The sequence below is a fragment of the Microcebus murinus genome, chromosome 4, assembly GCF_040939455.1.
Source record: "Microcebus murinus isolate Inina chromosome 4, M.murinus_Inina_mat1.0, whole genome shotgun sequence".
NCBI lineage: Eukaryota > Metazoa > Chordata > Mammalia > Primates > Cheirogaleidae > Microcebus > Microcebus murinus.
In genome coordinates, this window is record NC_134107.1 from 50,331,772 (window position 1) to 50,356,872 (window position 25,101).

Sequence of the window (25,101 nt, forward strand, 5' to 3'; positions counted from 1 at the left end):
TCACACAGAGGCAGAGGAAGCAGTGACAGTGGAGATGTACACATGTGACCTTTGCAATTCTGGGTCTTGGCTAAAGGTATTCTCATCCTCCAAGCAAAAGGGTCTCATCTTATGTACAGGTGCAGCAGGTTTATAATGTAGGCACTCTATGCCACTCCCAGAAATACTTGGCTTGTCACATAGTAAGCAGCACATAGCAGGGGTCCTCAAACTACGGCCCATGGGCCACATGCGGCCCGCCGAGGACATTTATCCAGCCTGCCAGGTGTTTTTGTTGCCGCTGCCTGTCCTGCTTAGCAGCCGACTTATCCCGGGCCCACAGTGCGCATGTGTGGAATGTGCGCCGCACTCTCCAACGGCCCTCCAATGGTCTGAGGGACAGTGAACTGGCCCCCTGTTTAAAAAGTTTGAGGACCCCTGAGTCGTGGATGGTTGTGATCAAGATCTGTCTGAGTCCATAGCTCGGGCTGTTTTCACTGTCATGCTGACACCATCCACACATCCTCCTAAGGCTGGCGGAGGTCTTGACGCCCTGCACAACCCCTAGCCACTGCCAGGGCCCAGGCAGCCTCCCTCCCCTCCCCCCTCCTCCACTGCCTGGGCTCCTACATGAGCAGAAACATGCTCGCCAGTCAGGGAGCATAATGAGCTCTTAATGGGGCAGCGGGGTGAAGGTGAGCAAGCAGGATGCAGCCACGAGAGTAGGAGGATCTGCTGGGTCTGAGTCATTCTTCCCGGTAATCGTTTTAATTCTAAAATGAAGATACCAGATGTCTTTTCACAGGCAGAGTTTCCTTTTCCTTTTTCTATTCCAACTCATGCACAAACTACATTGTTCAGGTCAAATAACTTCTGGGACTCTCAGTGGGGCCAGTATCCAGCCTAAAGCTCAGGCCATTAATCCACTAACACGTCCCATGAGTGAGATATGCGGTGAGAAAGACCTGTGGGCTCCGTAAGGTGGCATGGGTGTCCCCTGAGTCATTGAGCTCTACGTCTTGGGGACGGGGTGGCTTTGGATTAATCCCAGCTCTGGTGCTGAGCATAGAGATGAAGAAGCTTCTGGAAACAGACATGGCTAGCTTCTGAACATCACCTTTGCCACTTAACTGGCCGTGTGACCTGACAATGTGCAAAACCTTAATGGTCATCGTGATGCCATCTTGTGGGGCATCTTTTATGGTCTCAGGCTTGTAGCCATTTGCATGATAGAAAGAGCTTGGGTTTTAGAGTCAGACGCCAGCTCTGCCACTCATCTGACGCGGGTGCTGTTCATCTGGGAATGTCATTCATTTCTTAGTCTTCTTCACGCACTCACTCGACAAACATCGACAGGCTACTATGTCCCCTGGCCCGTGTGATATACAGTGAGAGAAACAGAGACTCCGTCTGGTGACTAACAGGGGAGACAGGCAAGTGAAGAGGCAGCAAGAACGCCATGTGCTAAGTGCCACCGTGAGAGAAATGGGATGCTGGGGGAGCGTGGAGCGGTGGTCCCTGCCCAGTCTTGGGTCAGGGAAGATTCCAGAGTGGCAGATGAGCTGAGAACAAAGGAAGAGGAAGACTTCACCAGGCAAAGGGAAGACCAAAGCAGAGGGAGGGCAGCATGGGGCCGTGTGCGCATGGTGGGGACAGCATCACAGAGGAAAGGAGAGCAGAGCTTGTCACCACACCACAGTTTCTTCCCCTTTAGAAGAGATAATATTATATCACCAGCCTGGCTGGTTATTTTGAGAATTAGGTGAGACACACATGGCATGGTACGTGGCACATAGATGTATTTGTAAAAGCTGGTTTCCCTGAATGGTTTCAGGAAGGTTATAGCAGAAATCGTAGCAGCTAACAATTATTGCACATTTGTTATTCGCCAGACCCTATGCTGAGCACTTGTAGATATTGTCTCACTTAATCCTCAAAACCACCCTGTGAGGTAAGCACCGTTATTATTCCTGTTTAGAGAGAAGGAGGCAGTCGGGAAGGAGTTACGCTGCTTTGTCCGAGACTGCACAGCGGGAGCTGGGCTTCCCTCCTAGCCAGCCTGTGGCTCCCAGCCTCTGTGGTACACCACCCGCTTCCCGGAGGAGGGTTGACACAGAGCCAGGGGGGACTTTATCAAAAGACACCCACTCCCTCACCCAGGGGCTGCCTTTGAGAACCCAGGGGAAAGCCAAGCCTAACATCACGGCTTTGTGGGCCTTTCTGGTTGCAACAGCAGTTAACAGGTTTCGCTATTGGGTTGCAGTGCTTGGCTTTGGACGTGACACCCACCTCTCTGTGGGCTGCAGGACAAGAACAGAGTGTGTTTACACATGCTCTTCCCACAAAGGCAAGCAGAGGGTGGATTTATAACAGAGGATTTGCTGCATAGATGCTACTGGGGAGTTGGCACACGTTCATAGGATATTTCTTCAGCATCTCTAAACTTTAAGTTTAGGATTAAGCTGCTATCACTCAGTAGAGGAAAGGAAGCTTAAGAGAAAATAATTTGACTCTGTTCCTTGTCCCCTGCTAAAAACAGGGTATGCACAGAGCACATGTGGGCCTCTGGTGATCTGTCCATTTCATGCCCCTTAATTGGGTTCATTCCACTCCTTCCACAAGCCATCAGGACTACGAAAGCCTAACCACTGTCTGTCTCTGGCCTTCCCCCAAAGAGATGCCCACTTGTGGCCCACTGCCCTAGTCTTCCCTGGATTCTGATCTCCAGTCCCCTGTTCTAAACAGAATGCTTTGATTTCTAAGAGGAGAACCAGTTGAGCTAGCTCTAGTTAAGGTGAGAGTGGGGTGAAGATACCACAAGCTCTCTTACGGGACAGGAACTGAGGTATAGGTGGATGTGGACCCTCCCACTGGGAGGCCACTAAAGCCCCAGCAAGGGCAGGATGGTCTCTCTCGTCTCTAAGTCGATCTGCCTTGGGCATCACACATCCTTGATAGCACCTAGCTTTCTCTGCTTGAACATGGCCCAACAGATCCCATCCCCCACGCCAGTCTAAATGACCTTGCAGTTCTCGTTGCCTCCATCCACTGACCAGTCTCTGGGTCCCATTTGGATTCCAAGGCAGGATAAGAAAATGATGAGATGATCAAATTCCAGAGAAAGAAAAAGAGGACAGAGAGAGCACGCAAGGCAATGGTTATTAATGCATTCTAGACTATGGGTTGGGGCCCACCAGGGTCTACTCAGCTATGGCTGGTGAGCAGGGCCCTGTGGACTACAGGCTGCCTTTAGAGGGCTGAGAGAGGGCTTAAGCAAGAAGGGTCCATGCACCTATAGGTGATGGTAAGAGGTACCTCTCTCTTCTGCTCCCACCCTGGCCCCATCTTCTCTCATTCTCCCACCAGACACCTCTGGATGCCCTTCAGCAAGATGGGCCACCATAGAGGCTGGCCAAGCCACTGCTGGATCTGCAGGAGGCAAAGAAGGCCTGGTTCCAGAGGACCTCCCAGGCCTGAAAACAGCTAACATGTTGCCAATTGCGCCCCCACACCCATGCTCAAGAGCAAAGACTTCTCTCAGGGACCCTTGAAGGCCATTGTGCCACCCCTGGAGAAGTGGAGAGGGTGAAGAACTGGCACCATCTTGTGTGTGCACATGCGCGTTTATCTCTTATTTTTGCCCAGACTGTCTCAGCTCCCAAAATCCAGCTCACTGTTTAATGAGATGTAAATGTTTCTCCTTCAAAGGAGGCCCGTCTCCTCTCAGCACCTTTATGTAAGGCAAAAGCTGGTGCTTGTTGGTTCCGTGGTGTTCAAGGGGCTGATTATGGAAATGGAGGCTGTCTCATTGGAATTCTTGTTTCTCTGGAGTTAATGCATTTGCTTTCTCTGTTCCTCTTTTATTTTTGTTTTGGCCGCCTCTCCTCTGACATTCAGCTGCAGAATTCCCTGAAGACAGATTTGTGTCTTGATCAGGGGCCGGATACAGAGAATGTTCCCATCATGTACATCTGCCATGGGATGACGCCCCAGGTGAGTCCTCTAAGAGATGCCTGTGACAGGAGCGTGCATGTGAGTGCCTGGCACGGGGAAGAATATCTAAACTGTGTTGTGGCTGCTCCGGGACCAGAGGTTTCTGGAGCTTTTCATCAGAAAGTATCCTCGTGAGCAGGTAGTCATACCTGCCTTGCCTGGAAGTAGGCTGGGGCGTGGGTGCTAGGATTCCAGGATCTTCTGGGATGGGGATGAAGAAAGGGGGTAAATTTCTAAAGAGAAATACCTGCTTCTTTTGGGTAAACTTTACCCTGTTTTGGGTAAATAGGACATCACAGTCCTGTTTCTGGCAGCCAAGCCATTCCCTAACAGGAGGGAGCCCAAGGGTTCCCCCCAAGCTCCTCGAGATGTCAGAGTCCCTTTACATGCCCTGGCATGGTCTTCTGGTCTGTCCTTCAGGAGATCATAACTGGGGCCAAAATCTATAGCCATGGGACTCCTTTCCTGCTCTTCTGGTCTCCTAGTGGAGAATGAAGGGCAGCTATCAGAAAAGAAGTTATTCTTAAAGTTTACCCATTCACAATATAGGCTTCAGACACCCAAAAAGGATGCCAAGCACATGCAAAAGAAGTGGTTTGTTCAACAAAGTACAATAGACAACCATTGAGCAAGAATGCCATAGACTGACCTGTTGTGAATTGATAACGTTCCCAGAGTTTACTTAACTCTAGAAGTGCACAATGATTACAGATATTTCAGTACGTAAGATATGTATATGTGTGCAATTGCAATTCTGTTTTTAAAAGAGCTGTCATCTGCCGAAACGCACGACTGAAGTATGTATCATGCCGTGTGTTACCCTGTGGTGAGACTTCCAGGGGATTACTTGCTGTGATCTCTACCGTCTTGCCCATTTTGTGGGCTGAGCTGCTCTGACATCACTGGCTGGTCAATTGCAGATCAGCAGATCATGCTCTCTCCACACCACCCAGTGTGGCAAATCATTCTTCATTGTTACAACGGTGCAGCATTTTTAATGGGTGATTATCTATGCAAACTTTTTATTGAAGTATAGCATATATACAGAAATAGACTTATAAGTGTACAGCTTAATGAATGGACACACCCATGTCACCAACTCAAGAAAAAGAGTATTGCTGCCTGATTTTGAATTGTATATAGATAGGATCAAATGGTATATACGTTCTCATGTTGGTTTCTTTGTTTCTTTTATCATATTTCTGAAATATATCCTTGCTATTATATGAAGTTGTAATTTTCTTTTTTATTACTATGTAGTATTCCATTTTATAAATATACCATAATTCACTCTCTATCTACTACTAATAGACGCTTGGACTATTGCCAGTTTGGAAATATCATGAATTCTGCTGCAATTCTGCTGAATCTTGGACTGCATCCTTGCTCATGTCTTTTGGTACACATATGTTCTCATTTCTTTTAGATTTATACCAATGAGTAGAATTGCTAGGTCATATGTTCACTTTTAGTAGATACTACCTGTATTAGCTTGCTCAGGCTGCCAAAATAAAATATTCCAGGCTGGGTGCCTTAAAACACAAAAACTTATTTTCTCACAGTTCTGGGAGTTGGGAGGTCAAGATCAAGGTCTGGCCCATTCAGTTTCTGGTGAGGGCTCTCTCCCTGGCTTGCAGATGCCCACCTTCTTGGGTGTTCTCATATAGGGTAGAGGGCAATAGCATGCACGAATGAGTCCTCTAGTGTCTATTTCTTATAAGAACACTAATCCTACTGGATCAGGGGTCTACCCTTATGACCTCACTTAACCGTCCCTTGAAGACTTAGAAAATTCTCAGCCTATCCACATTGCAAATAAACGTGAAAGCTTGTTCTGAAGAGAACGCTAAGGGTGTGACTCATGGATTTAGTCAGCCATCCCAACAGAAGCCAGGAATAAAGATGAGATTACACCCGTAGAGGCACTGCCAGTTTGAACTAAAGGGGAAGATAAGGTGGCACAGAATTAAGGAAGGTTGTTGGCCTTGGTTCCTTTAGGACCATGTAGGCCATGGGGCTATTTGGCTGCAAATGTGCACTCTTCCTCAAGAAAAGGGGAGAATGATGCTGAGGCATTTCAGGGGTCATCAGAGCTGCCACTGCCACCACAGGTGCAGGGGGTAGGGCTACCCCACAGAGCCATGAAGTGACATGGCCACCCCAATGGGCCTGGAGGGCAGAGCATTGAGCCAGAAAACTGTTCTCAAGCCTGAAGATCTAATGGAACTTGCCTTGCTAAGGTTTTGGACTTGCTTGGGACTCATCACTCTTCCTTCACTCTAATTTCTCATTTTGGAAGGAGAATGGCTATTTTATGCCTATCCCACAGTTGGATTTGGAAGCATATAACTTGTATAATTGCACAGGCTCACATTTGGAAAGGAATTTTGCTTTGGGATGAATTGTACTTTCAGACTCACCCATACCTGATTTAGATGATATTTAGGTAAGACTTTGGACTTTAGAGTGGATGCTGGAATGAGTGAAAACCTCTGGGGATATTGGGATGGAATGAATGTATTTTGCATGCCGTAAGGACATACATTTTGGGGAGCCAGAGGCAGAATGTTATGAACTGCACTGTGCCCCTCCTCCAAATTCATACGTTGAAACCCCAACCCTGGTAGTATTTGGAGTAAGGAGGTAATTAGGGTTGAGTGAGGTCATAGGGTGGAGCCCTGATCTGATAGTATCCTTATAAGAATAGACACCAGAGCGCTTGCTTCCCAGTGCTCTCTCTGCCATGTGAAAGGCACGGTGATAAGGCAGCCATCTGCAAGCCACGAGCAGGCCCTCAGCAGAAACCGAATTGGCCAACATCTTGATCTTGGACTGCCCAGCTTCCAGAACTGTGAAAAAATAAATTCCTGTTATTTGTGCCACCCATACTATGGTATTTTATTGACAGCCTGAGCCAAACAATACACTACCAAACAGTTTTCCAAAGTTGTACCAATTTTTACACCCACCAGCTTTATATTAGAGTTCTAGTTGTTCTACATCCTTGCCAACATTTGGTATTATCTGTATTTTAAATTATAGCCATTGCAGTGAGTGTATAGTGCTAATACATTGTGGTTTTAATTTGTATTTCTCTTATTATTAAAATTGAGCACTGGGGTTTTCAGCTCAGAACATCTCCATGTTATTCTTTTTTTTTTTTTTTTTTTTTTTGTAAGTCTAAAGGATTTACTTTTTTTAAAAAATATGAGCCAACGTGACCAGGTCACAAGTAGTTGGTCTTTATGTAAATTCCCTCCCTGCTTTCTAATACTTACAATCTTATCTGGACCACTGGACAAAAGTTCAGTGTTTATAATAGTACCTACTTTGTAGGTTCATTATGAGGATTAAATAAATGCATGCACAGAAAGCTTTTAGACAACGAAATCTAGCAGACAGTCATTGTTTACTAAATGTTGACTATTATTAATATTATTATTATTATTACTGGATTGGTAAAGAGACTCAAGACTGTATCCTTGAGCTAAAAGAATAGGAGTTGTATGGTCTAGAAAAGAACAGATTTAAGGGAGATATTAAAACTCCTTCCAAATTGTAAGGACACAGATTTTTGGCTGAGTATAAGGAAACTCTTCCCAGTTCATTGGCTCACTGGTCACATTGACTTCTCCATCATCAGTGCCCCGCCAAGTCTGGCAGGTTCCAGGGACAATATGAAGAGTGTCTATATCACGTAGGCTCTTGAGCTAAGACATCTCTAAGGGTACACCCATCCCGGAATTCTATGACTTTTTAATTAATTACATTTTTTAAAAAAAATTTAAAAATCAATGAGGGCCTATCACATGCCAGATACTATTTTTGGCCCTGGGAGACAGTGATGATCCAGAAAAAATCCACTCCCCTTATGCAGCTGCCTTCTAGCTCCAGAGACAGACTGTCCTCTATTTTCTACTCCTGAAGTCTTCACAGGAGCCAAGGTTGGAACTTGTTTCTCTCTTGAGCATGGGTCCTCAAACTTTTCAAACAGGGGGCCAGTTCACTGTCCCTCAGACCGTTGGAGGGCCGTTGGAGAGTGCGGCACACATTCCACACTTGCGCACTGTGGGCCCGGAGGAGTCCGCTGCTAAGCAGGACAGGCAGCAGCAGCAAAAACACCTGGCAGGCTGGATAAATGTCCTCAGCGGGCCGCATTTGGCCCACGGGCGGTAGTTTGAGGGCCCCTGCTCTTGAGCGTTGAATATGTGGCTACATTTGTGCTTCACGACTTGGACAGGAGCCAGCCATGGCCAAGCACGGTGAAGGTCGGGGAGGGTCAAGCAGGCAGGACGGGAGGCTGCCCGCTCCCTCCTGCGGCCTCCTATGGTGGTTCAGCGGCGCCGAGCGCCTTTGAAGAGCTGAGTGTCTGTAGTAGGCACTTTCTAAAGAAAGAATGTTAAAATAAAATGGATACATGAGGTATAAAAGTGGTTAATGTCCTACAGGGAAATAAAATTATAGCCTTTCATGTGATTTTTTTCTATCCAGGCAGAAATCTAGGAGTTAGCGCATAACTCCTAGTGTCTGGGGGCTAATCAAAAGGTAAATAGCGAAGTTAAACAGGTACATTCTCTTGGAAAATTACGTACTCTTGGATGCGCCTGTTAATGTCTCAGTATAACATCAAAGGACAGGCTACCTAGCCCCTCTCTTTCGGGTTTATTTCTCAATTTTAGATTTCTTTTTTTATTTTTCTTTTCACAAAGTTTGGTGAAAGTTGAGGACTCTCCAGGCCATTAGTGACTCAGTGACTCAGCTTGACCATATGACCTTTCCCCCTGCATTAGTGTCCTAGGGCTGCCGTAACAGGGTACCACAGACAGAGTGGCTTCAACCACAGAAATTTGTCATCTCACGGTTCCGGAGCGTAGAAGTCCAAGATCAAAGTGTTAGCAGGGCCATGCTCCCTTCAAAGGGCCTTGGCAGGGATCTGTTCCAGCCGCTGTCTGAGCTTCTGGTGGCTCCCTGGCTGGTGGCATCATAACTCCACTCTTCATGTGGCCTTTTTTGTGTCCCTTTTCATAAGGACGCTACGAGTGTTGGATTAAGGGCCCAGCCTACTCTAGCATGACCTCATCCAAACTTGACTAATGACATCTACAATGACTCTATTTCCAAATAAGGTCACATTCTGAGGTACCCGAGTTAGGACTGCAGCCTGTGAATTTTGGGGGGATACAATTTAACCCACGGTACTGCCAAAGGGGAAGAGTGTGACTGGAAATCTGATTTTTACTGTCTCAGCTGAAAAGTGCCTCATGTCACCTCCTCTTGAGCATCATGGGCCAGTCCTAGTGACGTGGATCTGCCTGGCCGTAGAGGGCCGGCGGGTGATGGCTTTCTGTGTGGCCAGGAGGCCTGTCTCTGTCACGAGAACTTAGACACCTTCTGCGTCAATCGTACCTCTGACACATAGGAAAATGATGTCTGGGATGCGAGTTGACTCCTGTGAGGTCACATCAGACGTTACTGGCAAAGACGGGACTAGGAAATGTGCAGTGTTTTGACGTCCAATTCCTCCTCCATTGCTCCATTTGTTCTTCGTCAGATCTCTGACAGGTTGTCTTTCATGAAGTCCTCATACTTTGGAATGTTTCATTTCCCTCAAAGAGCAAGTTTGGGCTAGTGATGGGAATGGTTTTGTAACCAGAGCAACTTACCGTGAGACCCAGAGTGGCCCAAAGACAGCTTAGGGTCGGCATAGCAGCAGGCTTCATGTCCATGTTTAAGCCCTTTGGGGGATTCTGCTTCAATGTCATTTTAAAAGTTCACTCTGACATAGTGAACGTTTTTCTCCCAGGTCTGGGAGAAGGCCCTAGATAGAAGAAAGCATGGTGTCACTAATCCAATTAGCGAGGTGAAGCTGCTGAGAAGCGTGCTAATTGGCTAATGTGTAAACGTAACCATTTTATTTAAATTAGCAAATTTCAAGCAATCCCCAAAATAACTGAGAATATTAGCCTTAATTAGTGTAATAGCCTGGAAAATTCTTTCTTATGGGAAACATACAATAATGGGGTCTCCCCACAGACTCTGTATTCCATCACTCACTCATTCACTCAGTCATTCATTTGTTCATTCAACAAACATGCATTGACTATTACTTTATGCCAAGCATTGTGAGAAGGAAAGGCGCTCTGCCCAGGTCCCTGTCCTGGGGGGCGTCCTGTCCTGGAGAGGGAGGCAGGCACTTAGATAATCACATGCAATGAAACCTTGCAACCTACTGCCCCCAAACACCTTCCCATCAGCCCACGAAGGGAGGAGGGGGACAAGACAGGGTCTGGGGACTTCTCCCGTTCTTTCTGCCTAGATTTTCTAGACTGTAAAAGACACAGGGGGGAAAAAAGTGCTTTTCCTGTGGGAAGGTAAATTCTTGGCTGCAGGAGAAGAAAGATGAAAGGGACTTTACCAAAGTTTTTGAAACACTGAAGCTGCCATGTTGATGCTCCAGGAAGTGCTTTGACTCACAGTATAAAGATTAGGGCTGAGATAAAAGAAGCATTCTATTTTAACCTGGAGACACGTTCCATGACGCCATGGCCCTTCCCCTGCTTGGCAACACCCCGACGGCGGCAGGGGCATGAAAGGCCTCTCATGGATCGTGCTTGCACCCCCAGACCTTCCACGCAGTGTCTCAGAGACAACTGCAAAAGTTTCGCTTTGTGGGCCAAAAATTCAAAAGGCTAGCTATTTCGCTGTGGCCTTTGGCAGATTTCTTCACTTTTCTGTGATTTTTTTTTTTTTTTTTTTTTTGTCTATAAATGAATACGCGTGCCAGGAACTGAGTGGCTTTGCAGTCTTTTGAAAACTTCCCTGAATTTATTTCTTGGCTCTAATGTCATTAAATGTGCCCTCCACAACTCCGTGGTTTGTGTCGCCCAGGCGCTGGCTGGTGAATGGTGATGGTGGGCCCCTGCGGGTTAGGGTTTGGGGGAGCCTCCTGAGGCTTTGGCTCATCACCTCCAGGTCTGCATCATTTGAGGACTGATCCAGGGTTATTTGGATCTATGCCCTTGTTGTCCTCTGAGCTCTTGGCTCACATAGTTCCAGGGCTCCCCCGTTCCGTAGGTACCACGTGATGCAGGGCTGGCCCTGTGATGGCCCTGCTGTCTTGCACCCTCTGGGCAGCCACCCCTCAGCTCCTGCCTGTGGCGTGATGAGGTGGAAAGAGCGTGAGCGGAGGGTCAGCAGGCTGGGATCATACCCCATGTGTGATGGGGCAAGTGACTTGATTTTTTCAACCCCAGTTAGGTTCTAATCTGTGAAATCAGGCACTTCCCTGAATTATTGTGAGGGCCCTGATGGCCTGCATATAATGACACCTGCCTGGTGCCTCTCACGTGCTGGTAGGCGTCATTATGTCACAGCCAAGAGCGATTTCTCCAAGGGTAAAGAAGGGGGACATCGGAGGCTGGGAAGAGTCGAGCTGAGCACCTGCAGTCACCCCCTCCAGAGGCCCCGGGGCTGGAGTGGCTTCTGCATCCTGCAGCCCTTTGAGGCATCCGTGGAGACCAGGAGCCTAGTGCATCCTGCCTGCGACCTGGAGCTCAGCAACTTACTCCTCTCGCTGCCTGCCCACCGGGAAGTGATGAGTGAATAAGTTGCTTCAATAATCCAGCTTGCAACTCACTCCTTCCTTACAGTGCTGCTGAAAGGAGGTGAACTGCCCTTGCCAGGCCCCTGTTGGGGCCACTTGGGTGTGGATTCTGGCTCTGCCACTTACTAGCTGTGACTTGGGACAGGATACTTAATTTCTCTTTGCCTCAAATGGCTGTAACTTAAAGCTTAGTTCATAGTAAATGCTACTTAACTATAGGTCATGATATTATTTTTTACTAATATATATTTATGTAATATGTGTTTATGCATATACTTCTGTATGTATACATATACACCTGCACATGTCATTACTATGTGTCAGTCTCTGCTAAACACTTTCAACATGCCAATTCATTTTACTCTTTAAACCACATTGCCAGCTTATCCCCATTTTGGCTCAAAGATATAAAGATACACCCAAGTCTCAGCCCTAAGAGGTGGTGGATGCAGGCAGGAGGCCTAGAACATGACACGGGTGTTGCTGTTTCACACCCAGGAGCGACCGCTCCAAGGGAGGCGGCTGGGAAGGGCAGGGCGGACCGCAGCACTATTGTGTCTACCAGCACAGCCTCCCTTAGATTCCGCCGTGGCCCAGGTGCCTGTCCCAGGGCTCCCTCTCCATCGCAGCCACCTGCTGGAACCTGCCTGCCGTTAGCCCTGATTCCCACCACCTGGAGCTGGTCCCTGTCCTCTGGGCAAGTTGAGCACCCAGCCGGTTTCCCACTCCGCTTTTGGAAAGCAATTCATCTCCATTTCTCTTTTGGAAATTGCACAAGAGATGCAGAGCTGGAGGTCTGGACGCACCAGCCCAGGGTGGGGGTGCGGGCGGGCAGGGAGGGAGCCGAGGGATGTGTTAGGCACGCAGTTGTCGTTGCTGCAGTGTTAACCTCCTCTTTGTAGCAAGGGATGGTGAACTCTGGATGGCTCCCGCAGCGTCAGTGCTAAAAAAGGAGCCGCTTGATTTGTTATTCATTCCACATGATATGTTCTTCACTTCATGTCCAAATTCTACAATTAGAGTTGTAAACAGCAAGTCTTGCATGACTTTTATTAAACTCCTATAGGCGGGGAAGCAGCAGTCATTAGCAGCGCTGCAGTGGGCCGGCATTCAGGCTCACTGACAGGCTGAGTGAGTCTCTTGCCCTCTGCCACCGTTCTTTGGAGAGCTTTATGCTCCCCAGGCCTCTCTGGCCTTGGAGACAGGTCACCAAACCCAGGGACAGAGAGCTAAATTTAGATCCCGACTTGGCTCAGGGTTCTCTGATAAGTCACCTCACCTCTCTGAGCCTCAGCTTCCTAATCAGTAAGACAGGGGCAGGTGCTAAGAGTTTAAGGAAGTAACAAACCTGCGTGTGCCCAACACCAGGTCTGGCACAGAACTGGGCTCTGTAATGTTGGTCTCGTGTTCAAATTAGAGCAATCTCTCAACAAACATTTATGATGATTAAAGATAGCTTGCACTTACTTATTGCTTACTGTTTCCAGGCATCTTTCTAAATGCTCTGTGTGTATAAGCTCAGTTAATATCCTCAGCAGCCCTTTGGATTAGGTACTGCTATTACCCCATTTTCACAGGGGTGGAAACTGTGGCTCCTGGCAGCTACGTAACTTGCTCAAGGTCACACAATTAACGAGTGGTAGAAGCTGGCTCAGAATCCAGGTTGCCTAACTACAGAGCTTATGCTCAGAGCCATGGCTTGATACTACCTCCCTAGTTTAAACAGGTGGCCCCTGCTCTTGGAAAGTTCTCAGGTCAGAGGCAGGACAGTAACCCACAGTGTGGCGTGATGCCGGCTGGGCACACGGCGGGGTGCAATTCACACTTGTTGAGTAAAGTCTGCGCTGAGAATACAGGGAGGAGTCACTGACTTAGTCAACCACCCAGCATGCTCTTCCTCTTAGAACCTAGAGGAAAACTGAGTCTACTTTGCCGTTTTCTCCCTGAAAGTTCTTATAGCAGGTCCCCGAGACTGGGCTGGAGGAGATTTGAAAACATCACTCAATCAACACTGCCCCTCCCCATCCACCCCGGTGAGGACACAAGCTGTCTCTCAGCTCAGGAGGGCTCGCTGCACATGCCTCCTGCCTTTGGGGCGCTCCACTTTACCCTGGGGACCTGGGACAGCGTCTCCCCCTGTTGGGAGACCTCTAGTCTCAGCTTCCCAGGGCCAAAGCACCGGCTTCCTTTCTCCCTCTTCTTATCCTTGTGGCCTCAACCCCAGACCCACTTCCTCCGTGCAGTCTTTCCTGACCTTCCTGTCCAAGGTGCTCTGACTTGTTGTTCTTGGATCCCTGTACTTGTCTGACTCCATCACAGCTCTCAAATTTGTGATCATATATGGATTTGTTTACTTGTTGATGGTCTTTCTCCACCACTAGCTGGTAAGTTCCCTGAGGGCAAGGGTCTTGTTTATCTCCAATGTGTCCCTAGTGTACTGCCCGGCACGGAGTAGCGGCTCAGTGCTCCTCTGGTTAATTAATGGACCTGTTAATAAGGTTGTTGGATTTTTCAGTAAAGGCCTAGGCAGTCTTCTTCACAAGACCTAGGCACACGGCACACTGGCTTTGCCCCCTCTCAGCCCTCGTCCAAAGCCTTTCTCTTCAGCTGTAAAATGGGAGTAAAACCATCTACCTTGCAGAGGTTTTGTGGGGATGAAATGGAGAAATACAGTTGACCCTTGAACAACACGGGTTTGAACTGCACAGGTCCATTTATACACGGATTTTCTTCTACCTCTGCCACCCCTGAGACAGCAAGACCAACCCCTGCTCTTCCTCCTCCTCTTCCTCCTCAGGAGAGGAGGAAGACATTGAGAATGAAGACCTTTATGATGATCCACTTCCACTTAATGAATAACAAATACTTTTCCCCTCCCTTATGACTTTCTTATTAACATTTTCTTTTCTCTAGCTTATTTTATTGTAAGAATACAGTATCATACATATAACATATAAAATATGTGTCAATCAACTGTTTATATTATCAGTATGGTTTCTGGTCAACAGTAGGCTATTAGTAGTTAAGTTTGGGGGAATCAAAAGTTACATGTGGATTTTCAACTGCACAGGGGGTCGGCGCCCCTATCCGCTGCATTGTTCAGGGGTCAACTATACACAGGATGCTGAGTATCATGGCTGGCACATGGGAAGCCCTCGATCGATGCATGGTAATTGCCATTAGTGTTAGTTAGTATTGGTCAAGATCAGAGCTGGTGGGATCTATACCTCTTCTTTCAGACCCGGTATCTTTTCCTGGAGCCCTGGGGATAGGCACTGGAGAGATGTGCCCTCTCATACTAGGATGGAAGCCAGACCTTGATCATGTTTCTTCATGACCGGCCAGTGGCTCTGGGCACAGCTCGGGCAGGAGTAGGGGTACCTCCTTCCATCGGTGCCTCTCCTGCCACCAGCTCTTGCTGGCACGTGAAGCTAGCCTGGTTTTCCATTTGACCCAACCCCTAGGCAAGAGAAACAGAAACTCCTCAGACCCCAGGGGTTCTCCTGTTGGCAGGGCTTCTTTCACCGGTGTTTTCCCTTGCAGCTTTCTGTAACTCACTCCCCCACTCAAGATGGTCTCACAGAACTGCACCCAGGAGAGTCCAGGATACAAACTGCAAGCCGGCGGCAGAGTAGACATTGCAAACATTCTATCTCCTGAATGGCCTAGTACAGCACCCTCCCTGAAAGCACTTCTGCTTTCATTTGGAGCAGGAAGTGGGGAGCTTTCCCCACGGTTTCTGTGAGTGCTCTCATGTCCCTAGCACCGAATGTAGGCCCTCAAGAAGTGGGCTGCTTGATTGGCTGCCCCTTGGTGCTTGCTGTTTCTTAGTAGGGTGTCACTGACATTTTGCACAGGGCAGTTCTTGATTGCCAGTGTGGCACTGTCCTATTCAGTGTAGGATGCTGGCCATTTCTGGACCCTGACCACCAGTGTCAGTATGGGACCAAAACATCCCATGCATCTCCAAAGTCCCCTGGACACCTAGTTGAGAATTTGAGAAAGAAGGAGTATAAATAAGCAGGCTCAGAGATTTGGGAATGGCTGGTAGCGTTGAGTGTGGACATCTGAATGTTGTTTACATCAGGGCAGCTTAAGGATATGCTTATCTATTTCAAGAAAGTTCCTAAGGAGATATGTTCAGAATATATCATGGGCATAAGTGGATTCTTATATTCAATTTTCTCAAGTAACTTCATTGTCACCACATTGCCTTTGTCCCAGATGCTTTTAGTGAAATCTGTTTTTGTTGCTGTATATCAGCTGTGCCAGGGTAGAGCTTTAGTGGAGTCCTTGAGGTTAGCACTGTGTTAATATACTAGGAATTTAAGCAGAGCTGGGCCCTCTAAATCAATCACCAGAATAGCTTTATCTTTTTCTTTCTCCAAAATACAGTATTAAATGCAGGAACACGTGTGGGAGTGGAGGTTGGCTTGGGTGAAGGACACACGTTCAAAAGAAAAATTTTATAACATTTTTTTCTGCAAGGAAAAGGACTTTCTGGTCTCAATTCTTGCACAACTGGGCTGCAGAATAGATTTACATCTCTGCAGTATCTTTAGCATCCTTGGAACGTACTCAGAAATAGCCTAATCATATTTGCCTGAGGCATTATAGTGCTTAACAAATACACATTGAACAAAGGAATAACTAAATAAATGGAAAATTAACTAAAGCTTTTTAAGTGATGATAGCAAAATGCAATGAGGCCGTGTTCACCTTCTCACTCCCTCTGGAGGTTTCTGTGGTGGCAAGGTTCACCTTGGCACCTGCTCTGGGAGCCTGAGTATGGTTGATACCATCCCCTGTGATGCTTGCTGTGGCCCTGGGCTGTCTGGGAGGACATGGTGGGAAGAGAGTCTCTGTCTAAGGAAGTGGGTGAGTAAGTGGAGCTGACCAGTATAGACTCTTCTTCCTCACAGTTTACTATGAAGGGATGGAGAGAGAAGGCCTGGCCCTCAGAAGAGAAGGGGTGTGGGATTGACAGGAGGTGTGTACTTGGATTTGCTTTATAAGGAAAGCAATAAGGGAGCATGTTTTGAGGCCGAGGGGAAGAAATCAGTAGAGATGAGGATCTTATGTATGGATAGAGAGGAGCAATTAAGGAAACAACATCCTGTGGGGTAGGGATGGGGCAAGGACAGGTGGAGTTAGTCGTGGACTACAGGAAGGAACTTTTTCCACTGAGGCCTGGAGGCAGGATGGAGGGAGGTTCAGGAGGTTGTCTTGCAGGTGAAGTTACAGGAGAGAGAGAAGATTTAGAAATCCTGTTGAGTGGGAGTGGCTCAGATGCTGACCAGGCACCCAGAGGAGGAATACTAGGGCACGCAAAGATGCCCAGCCAAGGTTGAAGACCATGAGTTTGTGGCGCATTTAATTTGCCCAGTTCCATCAATTCCCTCTGGTAGTGCCAGCATCCAGGGAACGGGTGTGGAGCAGGGGAACGAGGCTACAGGGTGTGGAAAGCAGAAAGGATAAGGAATTAAAGACTTGAAGCTGTCTGCAGGGGGATGGTTGTGGGAAATTCGGTATAGCCTTTCTAGGGAAAGGTCAGAAGGGAGCTGTAAGTATGCGTGGAAAGAAAAAAGGTGATTATTCCAAAGGCCTTAATTAGGTGGTGAGCAGGCATTTGAAGAGAGAGCAGGTAATCTCAATCAATAGGTGAGTCTTAGTCTGTTTTGTGCTGCTATGACAGAATACCTGAGACAGGTAACTTCTAACGAACAGAAATTTCTTGGCTCATGGTTCTGGAGGATGGAAGTTCAATATCAAGCTGCCGTCACCTGCAAGGGCCTTCTTGCTGCACCATCTCATAGAGGAAGGGCAGATGGGAGGGCAAGAGAGGGGACTGAACCCATCCTTTCGTAAGGAACCCATTCCCTTCATGATGGCATTAACTCATTCATTAGGGTAGAGCCCCCATGACCCAAACACCTACCATTAGGCCCCACCTCCCAACACTGCTGCATTGGGGATCAAGTTTCCAACACATGAACTTTGGGGGACACATTCAAACCATAGCAAGGTGGCTGGGTGAGAGTTGGGTAATAGAGGACTAGACTTAGAGGCAGAGCAGTTTGGGGCACTAAGAGCTATGGTCTGGGTGTGGGTGGCTCAGAGAAAGCACAGACCCCCCCCCCAAATGGAAGCCACAGTGCAGGGGACATCACTGACTGAGACTCTGTGTGTTGTCCAGTGTGATATGGAGGAAGCTGTGCCCGATGCCAAAGACCCTCATGGACATGGCAGACTGATGGGTATTTGGGTGAGAAGGACAAAGTGGGAAGAGGGTGGTGCTGTCTGATGTCTGATCCTTACAGGGGAGAGTGTCACCTCCACCTCGTGTCCCTGAGGGCCAGGCCAAATGCACGAGTGCCTTCCAGATCTCTGCCGTGTCACATTTGCTATGGAAATTGCACTGGCCAAAGTAAGTCACACAGCCAAGCCCAGGCTCAAGGAGGAGAGAAATTGACTCTAACCTTTGAAGGGAAGAGCTACAGGGTCACATTGCAAAGTGGTTTGCATGCAAGGCTGGGAAAAATTTGTGTCCATTTTTGTAACATATCTCAAGGGCCTATCATGTTCACTTTGTAATATTCCATTCATTTGTTCGTGCACTCATTCAGAGATATTTATTGAGTGCCTATCTTGTGGTATGGCAGGAAAAGGGATCCCAAATAAGAGTGGTCTTAGTTTTCCAACACTTTCTCTGCCAAGGTGCAATCCATCTGGCATTGCTATCTGTGGTGTGTAACTTCCAATAAAGACATGATCTGGAGCTTTTTTCCCCCCAGTAAAGCTGGTTATATTTTTTTCTAGGAACTAGGAAGATGGAGATGGAGATGGTGTTGGAACAAGTATAATAGAGAGATTTATATTTGCAGATTAAAATCAGGCACATTATTTCATCCACATGAACTCTATTTTTCTGGGTTGACTTCTCCCTACTGGATCTTAACCTGCACATTTTATTACTATGCTCTTTCCTATATCTTCCTGCTCACTGAGATTGCTGGTAGGTCCAGATTCCACACTGACCATATGTTAAGATATCTGCACACACACACACATACACACACACACATCTCTCACTGGGAATATTCTAAGCTTTTTTTTTATGCAGTGCAGGATAACTGTCATATACCATCAAGGGACTGAGCCTCCTCATTTCTTCTGGGGGCCAGGTAAGGCTTAGACCTGGCACAGACTGAATGCTGGGGGCAAATATTAAGAATCTTATCCTTTGGAGATACCTTCTTCTAGCCAAGCCATTAATCCACAGGGCTGTATAGAGAGTGGTGTCCAAGATAATGGTCCAAACTGGACAGAGAGAATATGGGATATGAGACAGGCAACAGGGAGTAAGCCTGGGTGTTTCTGAGCTGGAGTTCAAGGATCCCTGGAATAATTGATTAATACATTAATGTAATCAACTAATAGGTTTTGAGTATATGTCACATGTCAAGCAGTGAGTTAGATAATAGGGAAACCAAGGTGAGCAAAACAAACACTGTCCCTTCCCTCCGGGAACTTGGAATCTAATAGAGAGTAACAGATGTCATGATGGTGTCACTAACAGCTAACACTGAGCATGAATCATTCCATATAATTCCCCCAACACCCCCATGAGCGTGGCGGTGTTGTCAGCCCCTGCTTTTACAGATGAGTAGATTGAGAGAATGAATGGTTGTGTAGACTGTCTCTAGGCACGCAGCTAATAGACTTGAGTCTAGGCAGAGCACTCTGGACTCAGAGCAAGTCTCTCTTGGATCACCCTCTTCTCACTCCCCTCATTAAATCAAGTCGCCATAGTGTCTATGCCCAAAGTCCCTTGTGTTTTAAGAGCATGGATTCCATTTTGAAGTTCTACTTTTGTGTGATGATTTGGGCAGGGAGCTTAACAAAATGGCTGTCAATTCATCCTTCCTTATGCTCCAGTGTGGCCTCAGTGGCTTATAATAAATAACACACATTTCTGGGCCATGCTACACGTGCATTTCTTTCCTGACCTCTGTGCATTGCAGTACCTTGTCAACACAGCTGATGGTGACCAAGGGCGTGCTCTTCATCCATGCCACAGGCTCCTTTGTCATGTTAGCGGTCTACCAAGATATCGCCAGCAACACATTTGCCCAGTGTCTCACGGCTGCATAGAAGAGGTCACCACCTTTCCAGGCTCCAGTGATGGTTCCCTCACCCACCCTCCTCTGGCCCCAAAGTCAGTGTCCCATACTTCAGGGTTTGGCAGCACACTTCCTCCACTGTCAGTTTCTGCATCAGTCATCTGAGGCTGATGATCTCCAAATCTCAGTGGCTTCCAACAAGACACGTCTCTTTCTTGTTCATGCTGCATAGTAACCATGGTCCAGCTTCAGCTCTTTGTCACTTCACCTTTTTCTAGGCCCAAAGGAGCAGCCCCCATTGGAGATGCTGCAAGTCCAGTGGCAGAGAGCAAAAGAGAGGTGGCCGATCTCATGCTTGCTCTCAAAGCTTCTGATTGGAAGTGACACCTGCCACTCCCACTCCCGTTCCATGGCCACGTGGGACATTAATGATGTGGGGATACATAATTGCTCAGGACAGACGGGAGCAGTCATAGGATGTGGCAGTGACTATTCTGAACAATGAACCAATTGGTCACTGTAGTTAGGAAGCATGCATTGGCTGCCACGAGCTCATGCCAAGTTGGCAGACTGTTGGGTTTGTGAAAGGAGGGATGTCAGGGAAGTATTCCTCAGTGAACAGGATTTGCTCCCTCTTGGCTGTTTGTTAGTGAGCAGGCACAGCTTACCGCAGACAAGCAGACGCAGCCAGCAAGCACTCTGAGAATACCTTGCAAAACAGGGGCCTTAGTGGGGCTCAGTAGTCAGATCCAGGCATTTGGGATCCTGTGAACACAGAGAACTTACTGATGATGGAGCTGACTGTATTTGTTAATTGGAGGGGAGGGAATCATTGCCAACAACAACTACAAATAAAAATAAAACAAACTTGGGTAGCTTCAGCTAAAAACAAAGAGAGGGTGCCATTCGAGGAAATGCAGGTGATTCCTTTTTATAGACTCAGAGGGAAGATTGACTGGGAAAGGCAGGACATGGGCAGCTCCAGAGGCAGCAGTAAAAGTCCTTGGATCTTTCTCTAGAGAGTTCCTGAAATGTGTCTCAGCTACAGGGCTACTGTCTCAATGTCTTTCCATGTCACATTTTCAATTCCTGGGAGGAATCTTCATGTAACAGCTCCATCTCCCTGATAGGCAGGTGGCAGTCACAGAGTATGGACCATCTGGGGCCAACCATGGGCATAGCCATCTTCAGAGGACGTGGGTCACTGTTAGACAGACAGCGCCTCCAAGGGGTGTGTGCTGGATTACCTGTGGCTGGTACTTCCGGAGGGTCAAGGCAAAGATGAAATATGCTTCTCACCTGAAGGCATCCCCATCACAGGAGGTCTCATGCGCTGCAGAGGAGGGGTGGTGAGAGAAGTTTGTATGGTGGCAGCCCACGGACATTCAGGCCAGAGGGGTACAGCAGTCCCTCAGCCCCAGGCCTGCCTTGCAGTGGGCTCAAGTGTCACCATGGCTACCATACTGGAAGGTGGCCTGTCACATGTGTCACATATGATATCCTCAGAAGGCTCAGGGGCACCAAGTTTGTTGCTTATAATGAGCCCCATTGCTGACTGAGGTTGTGCTGGGGCCCGAGTACAGTGACAGCACAGGCTTGGCCTCCACCCCGTGTGGGTGTCAAGGACCCTGGGCATGAGGGCCGCAGGTGGAGCAAGCCCTGGGTTGGCCACTGTCTTGAGATGGGCTTCTATAGAAGCAGACCCTGAGACAAGGGTTTGTGACAAGTGACCTGGGAAGTGATTCCAGGAAGTACTGGGAAGGCAGAGGGAGGTGGGGCAAGGGAGGCATGAAGGTCTGTCCAAGTGCATGATGAGCAGGTGCCCGTGTGGGCTGCTGGTGGCGGCTTTGCTAGGGATTTCTAGAAGTCGTAGGGAACATGTCCCAGAATTATCCCAAGGGGCAAGAAGGGTGGGTTATGTATCCACCAGCTTCCATACATCCCTCGGTGAGGTCTGCTCCTGGGGCCCAGTGCAGGCCGAGCAGCTACTGCAGCAAGGAAGCCCTCAGGCAGGAGGCAGCAGGGCCTGACAGAGGAGAGCCACCCGCATGTCCAGGGCTGGGCACCAGCAGCATCTGCTGCAGCTACAAATGGGGCTGACGCCAGGTTATGCTGTGAAAGCGGGCGGAGTGGCTTCGCCTTCTATCCAAGAGAGGCTGAGCCCCAAGGGGCATTGCGAGTGGGGTCACCAGCCCCTTGCTGTGTTCCCCATCTGAGGGTGGTCTCCCCAGGGCTGTGGATGGGCCAGGTGCGTTTGGAAGGAGAGCCAGCAAGGGCTGTCAATCCCCTTGCCTTTTGAGGCCAAGTACAATGACTCTGCAACTCCAGAAGCACTTGGCAGCTCTTTGCTCCATCTCTGATCTTGTCCTGACAGCAGCACACGTCCTGTGCACATCCTTCTTCCTTCAGGTAAGCCCCATTCTTCAGTGGCTGGGGCCTGCCCCACTGCCCGGGCCAGTACTATCGGTGGGGCCTCTGTGATCCCTCCCTTGGCAGTGAGTTTCTGCCCAGCCTGGCCTGCGTTTGCAGCTCCCCTCTGCGTCAGAATTCGCTGCCGCTGGAGAGAGCTCCCAGCAGGAGCCTGTGCAGGGCAGCCAGGCTGGTCCAGGTGCAAATGAAGAGCATGAGCATCAAAGGGAGGGGCGAAGGCCCAGGTCAGGGCAGTTTGCAAGCTCTGGTCTCTACAAACACGGAGGCTGCAGACAGGCTCCACCAGCAATCCAAGCCAGGGCACCTGTTCATTGTCTTATTCGGGCCCATGCTGAGTTGATTTCCCCATAATTCAGTTTTCCCAGCAGTTCTCAATTTCTTCCCATGTAACAGGACAAAGTTCAGAAACTTGGCCCACACCCAGCACTTACTAGGCCTGTGTGACCCTCCAGCCTCGCTAGCTTCCCACTCACTCAAGAAACTGGCATGTAAACGAGTGAGACATTTCCTTATCTTGTAGAAAAAGAAAAGTCAGACATTCATAAACTTCAGCACTTTATTATTAAAACAGAGACTTGCTTTATTGTAATAAATGGATATACCGCATACAAAAATGACACCTCCGTTTGCTCTGCAGCCAAGCACAACTGAGCTATATGACGTGATTATCTTTTTGCTCTATCCCCTTTGTATTTTGGAAATGCCTCCTGTGTGTTAGTCAAGACTCCCGGTTACATGTGACAGAAACCCGATTCAAGCCAGTTTAAATGCAAAAGAAATCTTATCATCTCATCTCACTGACAAATCCATGTCTGTCTCTGGCTTCAAGCAGAACTGGATGTAGGAGCTTGAGTAACTCTTCCCTTTCTCGCTCTTTCCCCACCTTCTGGCTCTGATCCCTGTGTGTATGACCTTACTCTGTCCTAGAGTCAGGGAGCTTTCCCAGTTTACCTGTCAAGGAAGGCAGCAAGTACTCCGGGCTTCAAGCCTTCCAGCCACGTGGTCTCACAGGAGAAAATCCCAAGGAGGACTTTCATTGGCCTAGACAGGTTCACACACCCATCCAGAACCCAATCCCTGCGCCAAGGCAGCAGGGAACTCTGATTGGCCACCTGTGAGACACGCCTACTCCCACGGCCAGGGGGAGGGCAGGTGCTGTTACAAGAAAAGCAAATAAAACTCTAGTATCTCAGGAATCCCGCAACTCTCTGCGCTGGGCTGTCTCTGCTCTCTCGCCGGCAATTCACTCCAGCTCGACCCTCAGTTTCGGTGCAGGAAGACCAGGGCATCCCCTGTCACTTGGCTGTCTCCTGGGGCAGAGGGACTCTCTAAGGGAAACACTGGGCCCAGGAGCTCAGGAAGACATAGGAAGAGAAGACAAAGCAAAATGGGGTAGGGGTTGCTGATCTGGGCTGGAACCCCACAGATGGTGGCGGAGAGATGGCTGACACCATGCCGCGGGGGCGAGGCCTGGAATAAAACATGAAAACACAGCAGCCACAGCAACCGCTACGACTCTAAGGGAAACCTTCCAGGCCCAGCCACAGTGCTGCTTGGCTGCCTCCCCTGGCTGCACAGTGGGAGGCAGAAATAAGGCTCTTTTCTATTCAGTCTTAAGTTCAAAGAAGACTCCTTGGTCAAAGCTCTGCTTTTCTTCCTGCTGCTCTGCAGACCTGTATCTGGAATGTCTCAAACAGGCCTGCAGAAGCTGCCTGACTCACCTCCAGCCCAGGCACTCTTGCCAGGCTCCTTGGATATTTTGGACTCAGAAGACTCTAAGGACCCTTCAGATGTGCTAACAAGCAGAGTGACTTACTGATCTGAGGTCACAATAGAGTTCTATCCAGACTCTTCAGCCCCCGGGGTGCTCTTCCTGCCTCCTCGCCCCGCACCCCATAGCCACTCTCCTACTCTCCTTCCCTAAATGGTGTCGTGCTGTCAGGCTTCTGCAGCTTGGCTTTGCCCGTTCCCCTGCCAGGAGTCGCTTGTCCTTGTCAGCTATCTAGGCAAACTACTCTCTTCTCGGGCTGTTCTCAAACCTCATCACTCACTGACAGCTTTGGGTAGGGATTGTCACCCGTGCTCTGGAGTGCCCAGCATGTTGGCCAGTCACCTGTTGTAAGCCTGGCTGTGAGTATATCCTATTCACCTTCCGCGTGTCTGTCTCACCGCCAGGCTGAGAGCTCCTCGAGGGAGGGGCACGTCCTGTCCCCTCAGCTTTCCCAATGCCCGGTCAGGCCTGGCACCTGACAGCACAAAGGGCATTTGTTGACTTGAACTGGGTCAACGACTGACAGATGGGCTGAATACCAGTTGGGAAACTCCTCCCAAAGCTGGGGGATGCATGTGCCAGCCTCACCTGTTCTCCCCCCACCAGGGGAAGGTGTTCACAGGGGAAGCTCTGAGCTAGAAACCCTGCCTTACACATTTATGCTCCAGCACAGTAATGGCAAACAGTGTTTATAAATGTCTTCTGTTCCCCATGTGGACTCAGTGCTGCGGGTGGTGAACATACGATCATTTTGGAAATGACTTTCCTTCATTCCTGATTTAGCATCCGCATGCTATGGCCCTCAGCAGAGTAACGAACCTCTGTGTCAAGGGGTTAATGACCAATAACCAAACCCTTAAATCAGCCTGCCTGTCTGCAGAGAGGCCTGCAGCTCATTCTTTGGTAAAGAGGAAAAAGAGTCCACTTTGAATACACATTCTGGATGTCACAAGCATCATTCTGTAAATTGAAATGTAATAAAACATAATAAAGCAAGGCTCCATTTCCTTCCTCCCACCCACCATGCCTGGCTCCTTGCCCGCTGTTTCCGTGAACCCTCACCTGCAGAGATTAGGGGAGTCAAGGCATTGCAGCTGGAGCACCAGTCCCCTCCATACTGGTCCTTTCTCATCCTCTGACGGAGACCCTCATCCCTGCCCTGCAGTCCCTGTGGCCAGACTAGGGGCTACCAGTTTTTTAAT

General features: G+C 48.6%; 1 protein-coding gene across 1 annotated transcript in view; it reads left to right on the top strand.

Moving 5' to 3' along the window:
* Positions 1-25,101, top strand: part of GALNT18 (polypeptide N-acetylgalactosaminyltransferase 18) — a 315,434-nt gene that overhangs the window by 270,436 nt on the left and 19,897 nt on the right. The window contains exon 9 of the mRNA XM_012785619.2: positions 3,877-3,972. Coding sequence (XP_012641073.1) covers positions 3,877-3,972 — 96 coding nt within the window. The remainder of the gene's footprint in view (positions 1-3,876; positions 3,973-25,101) is intronic.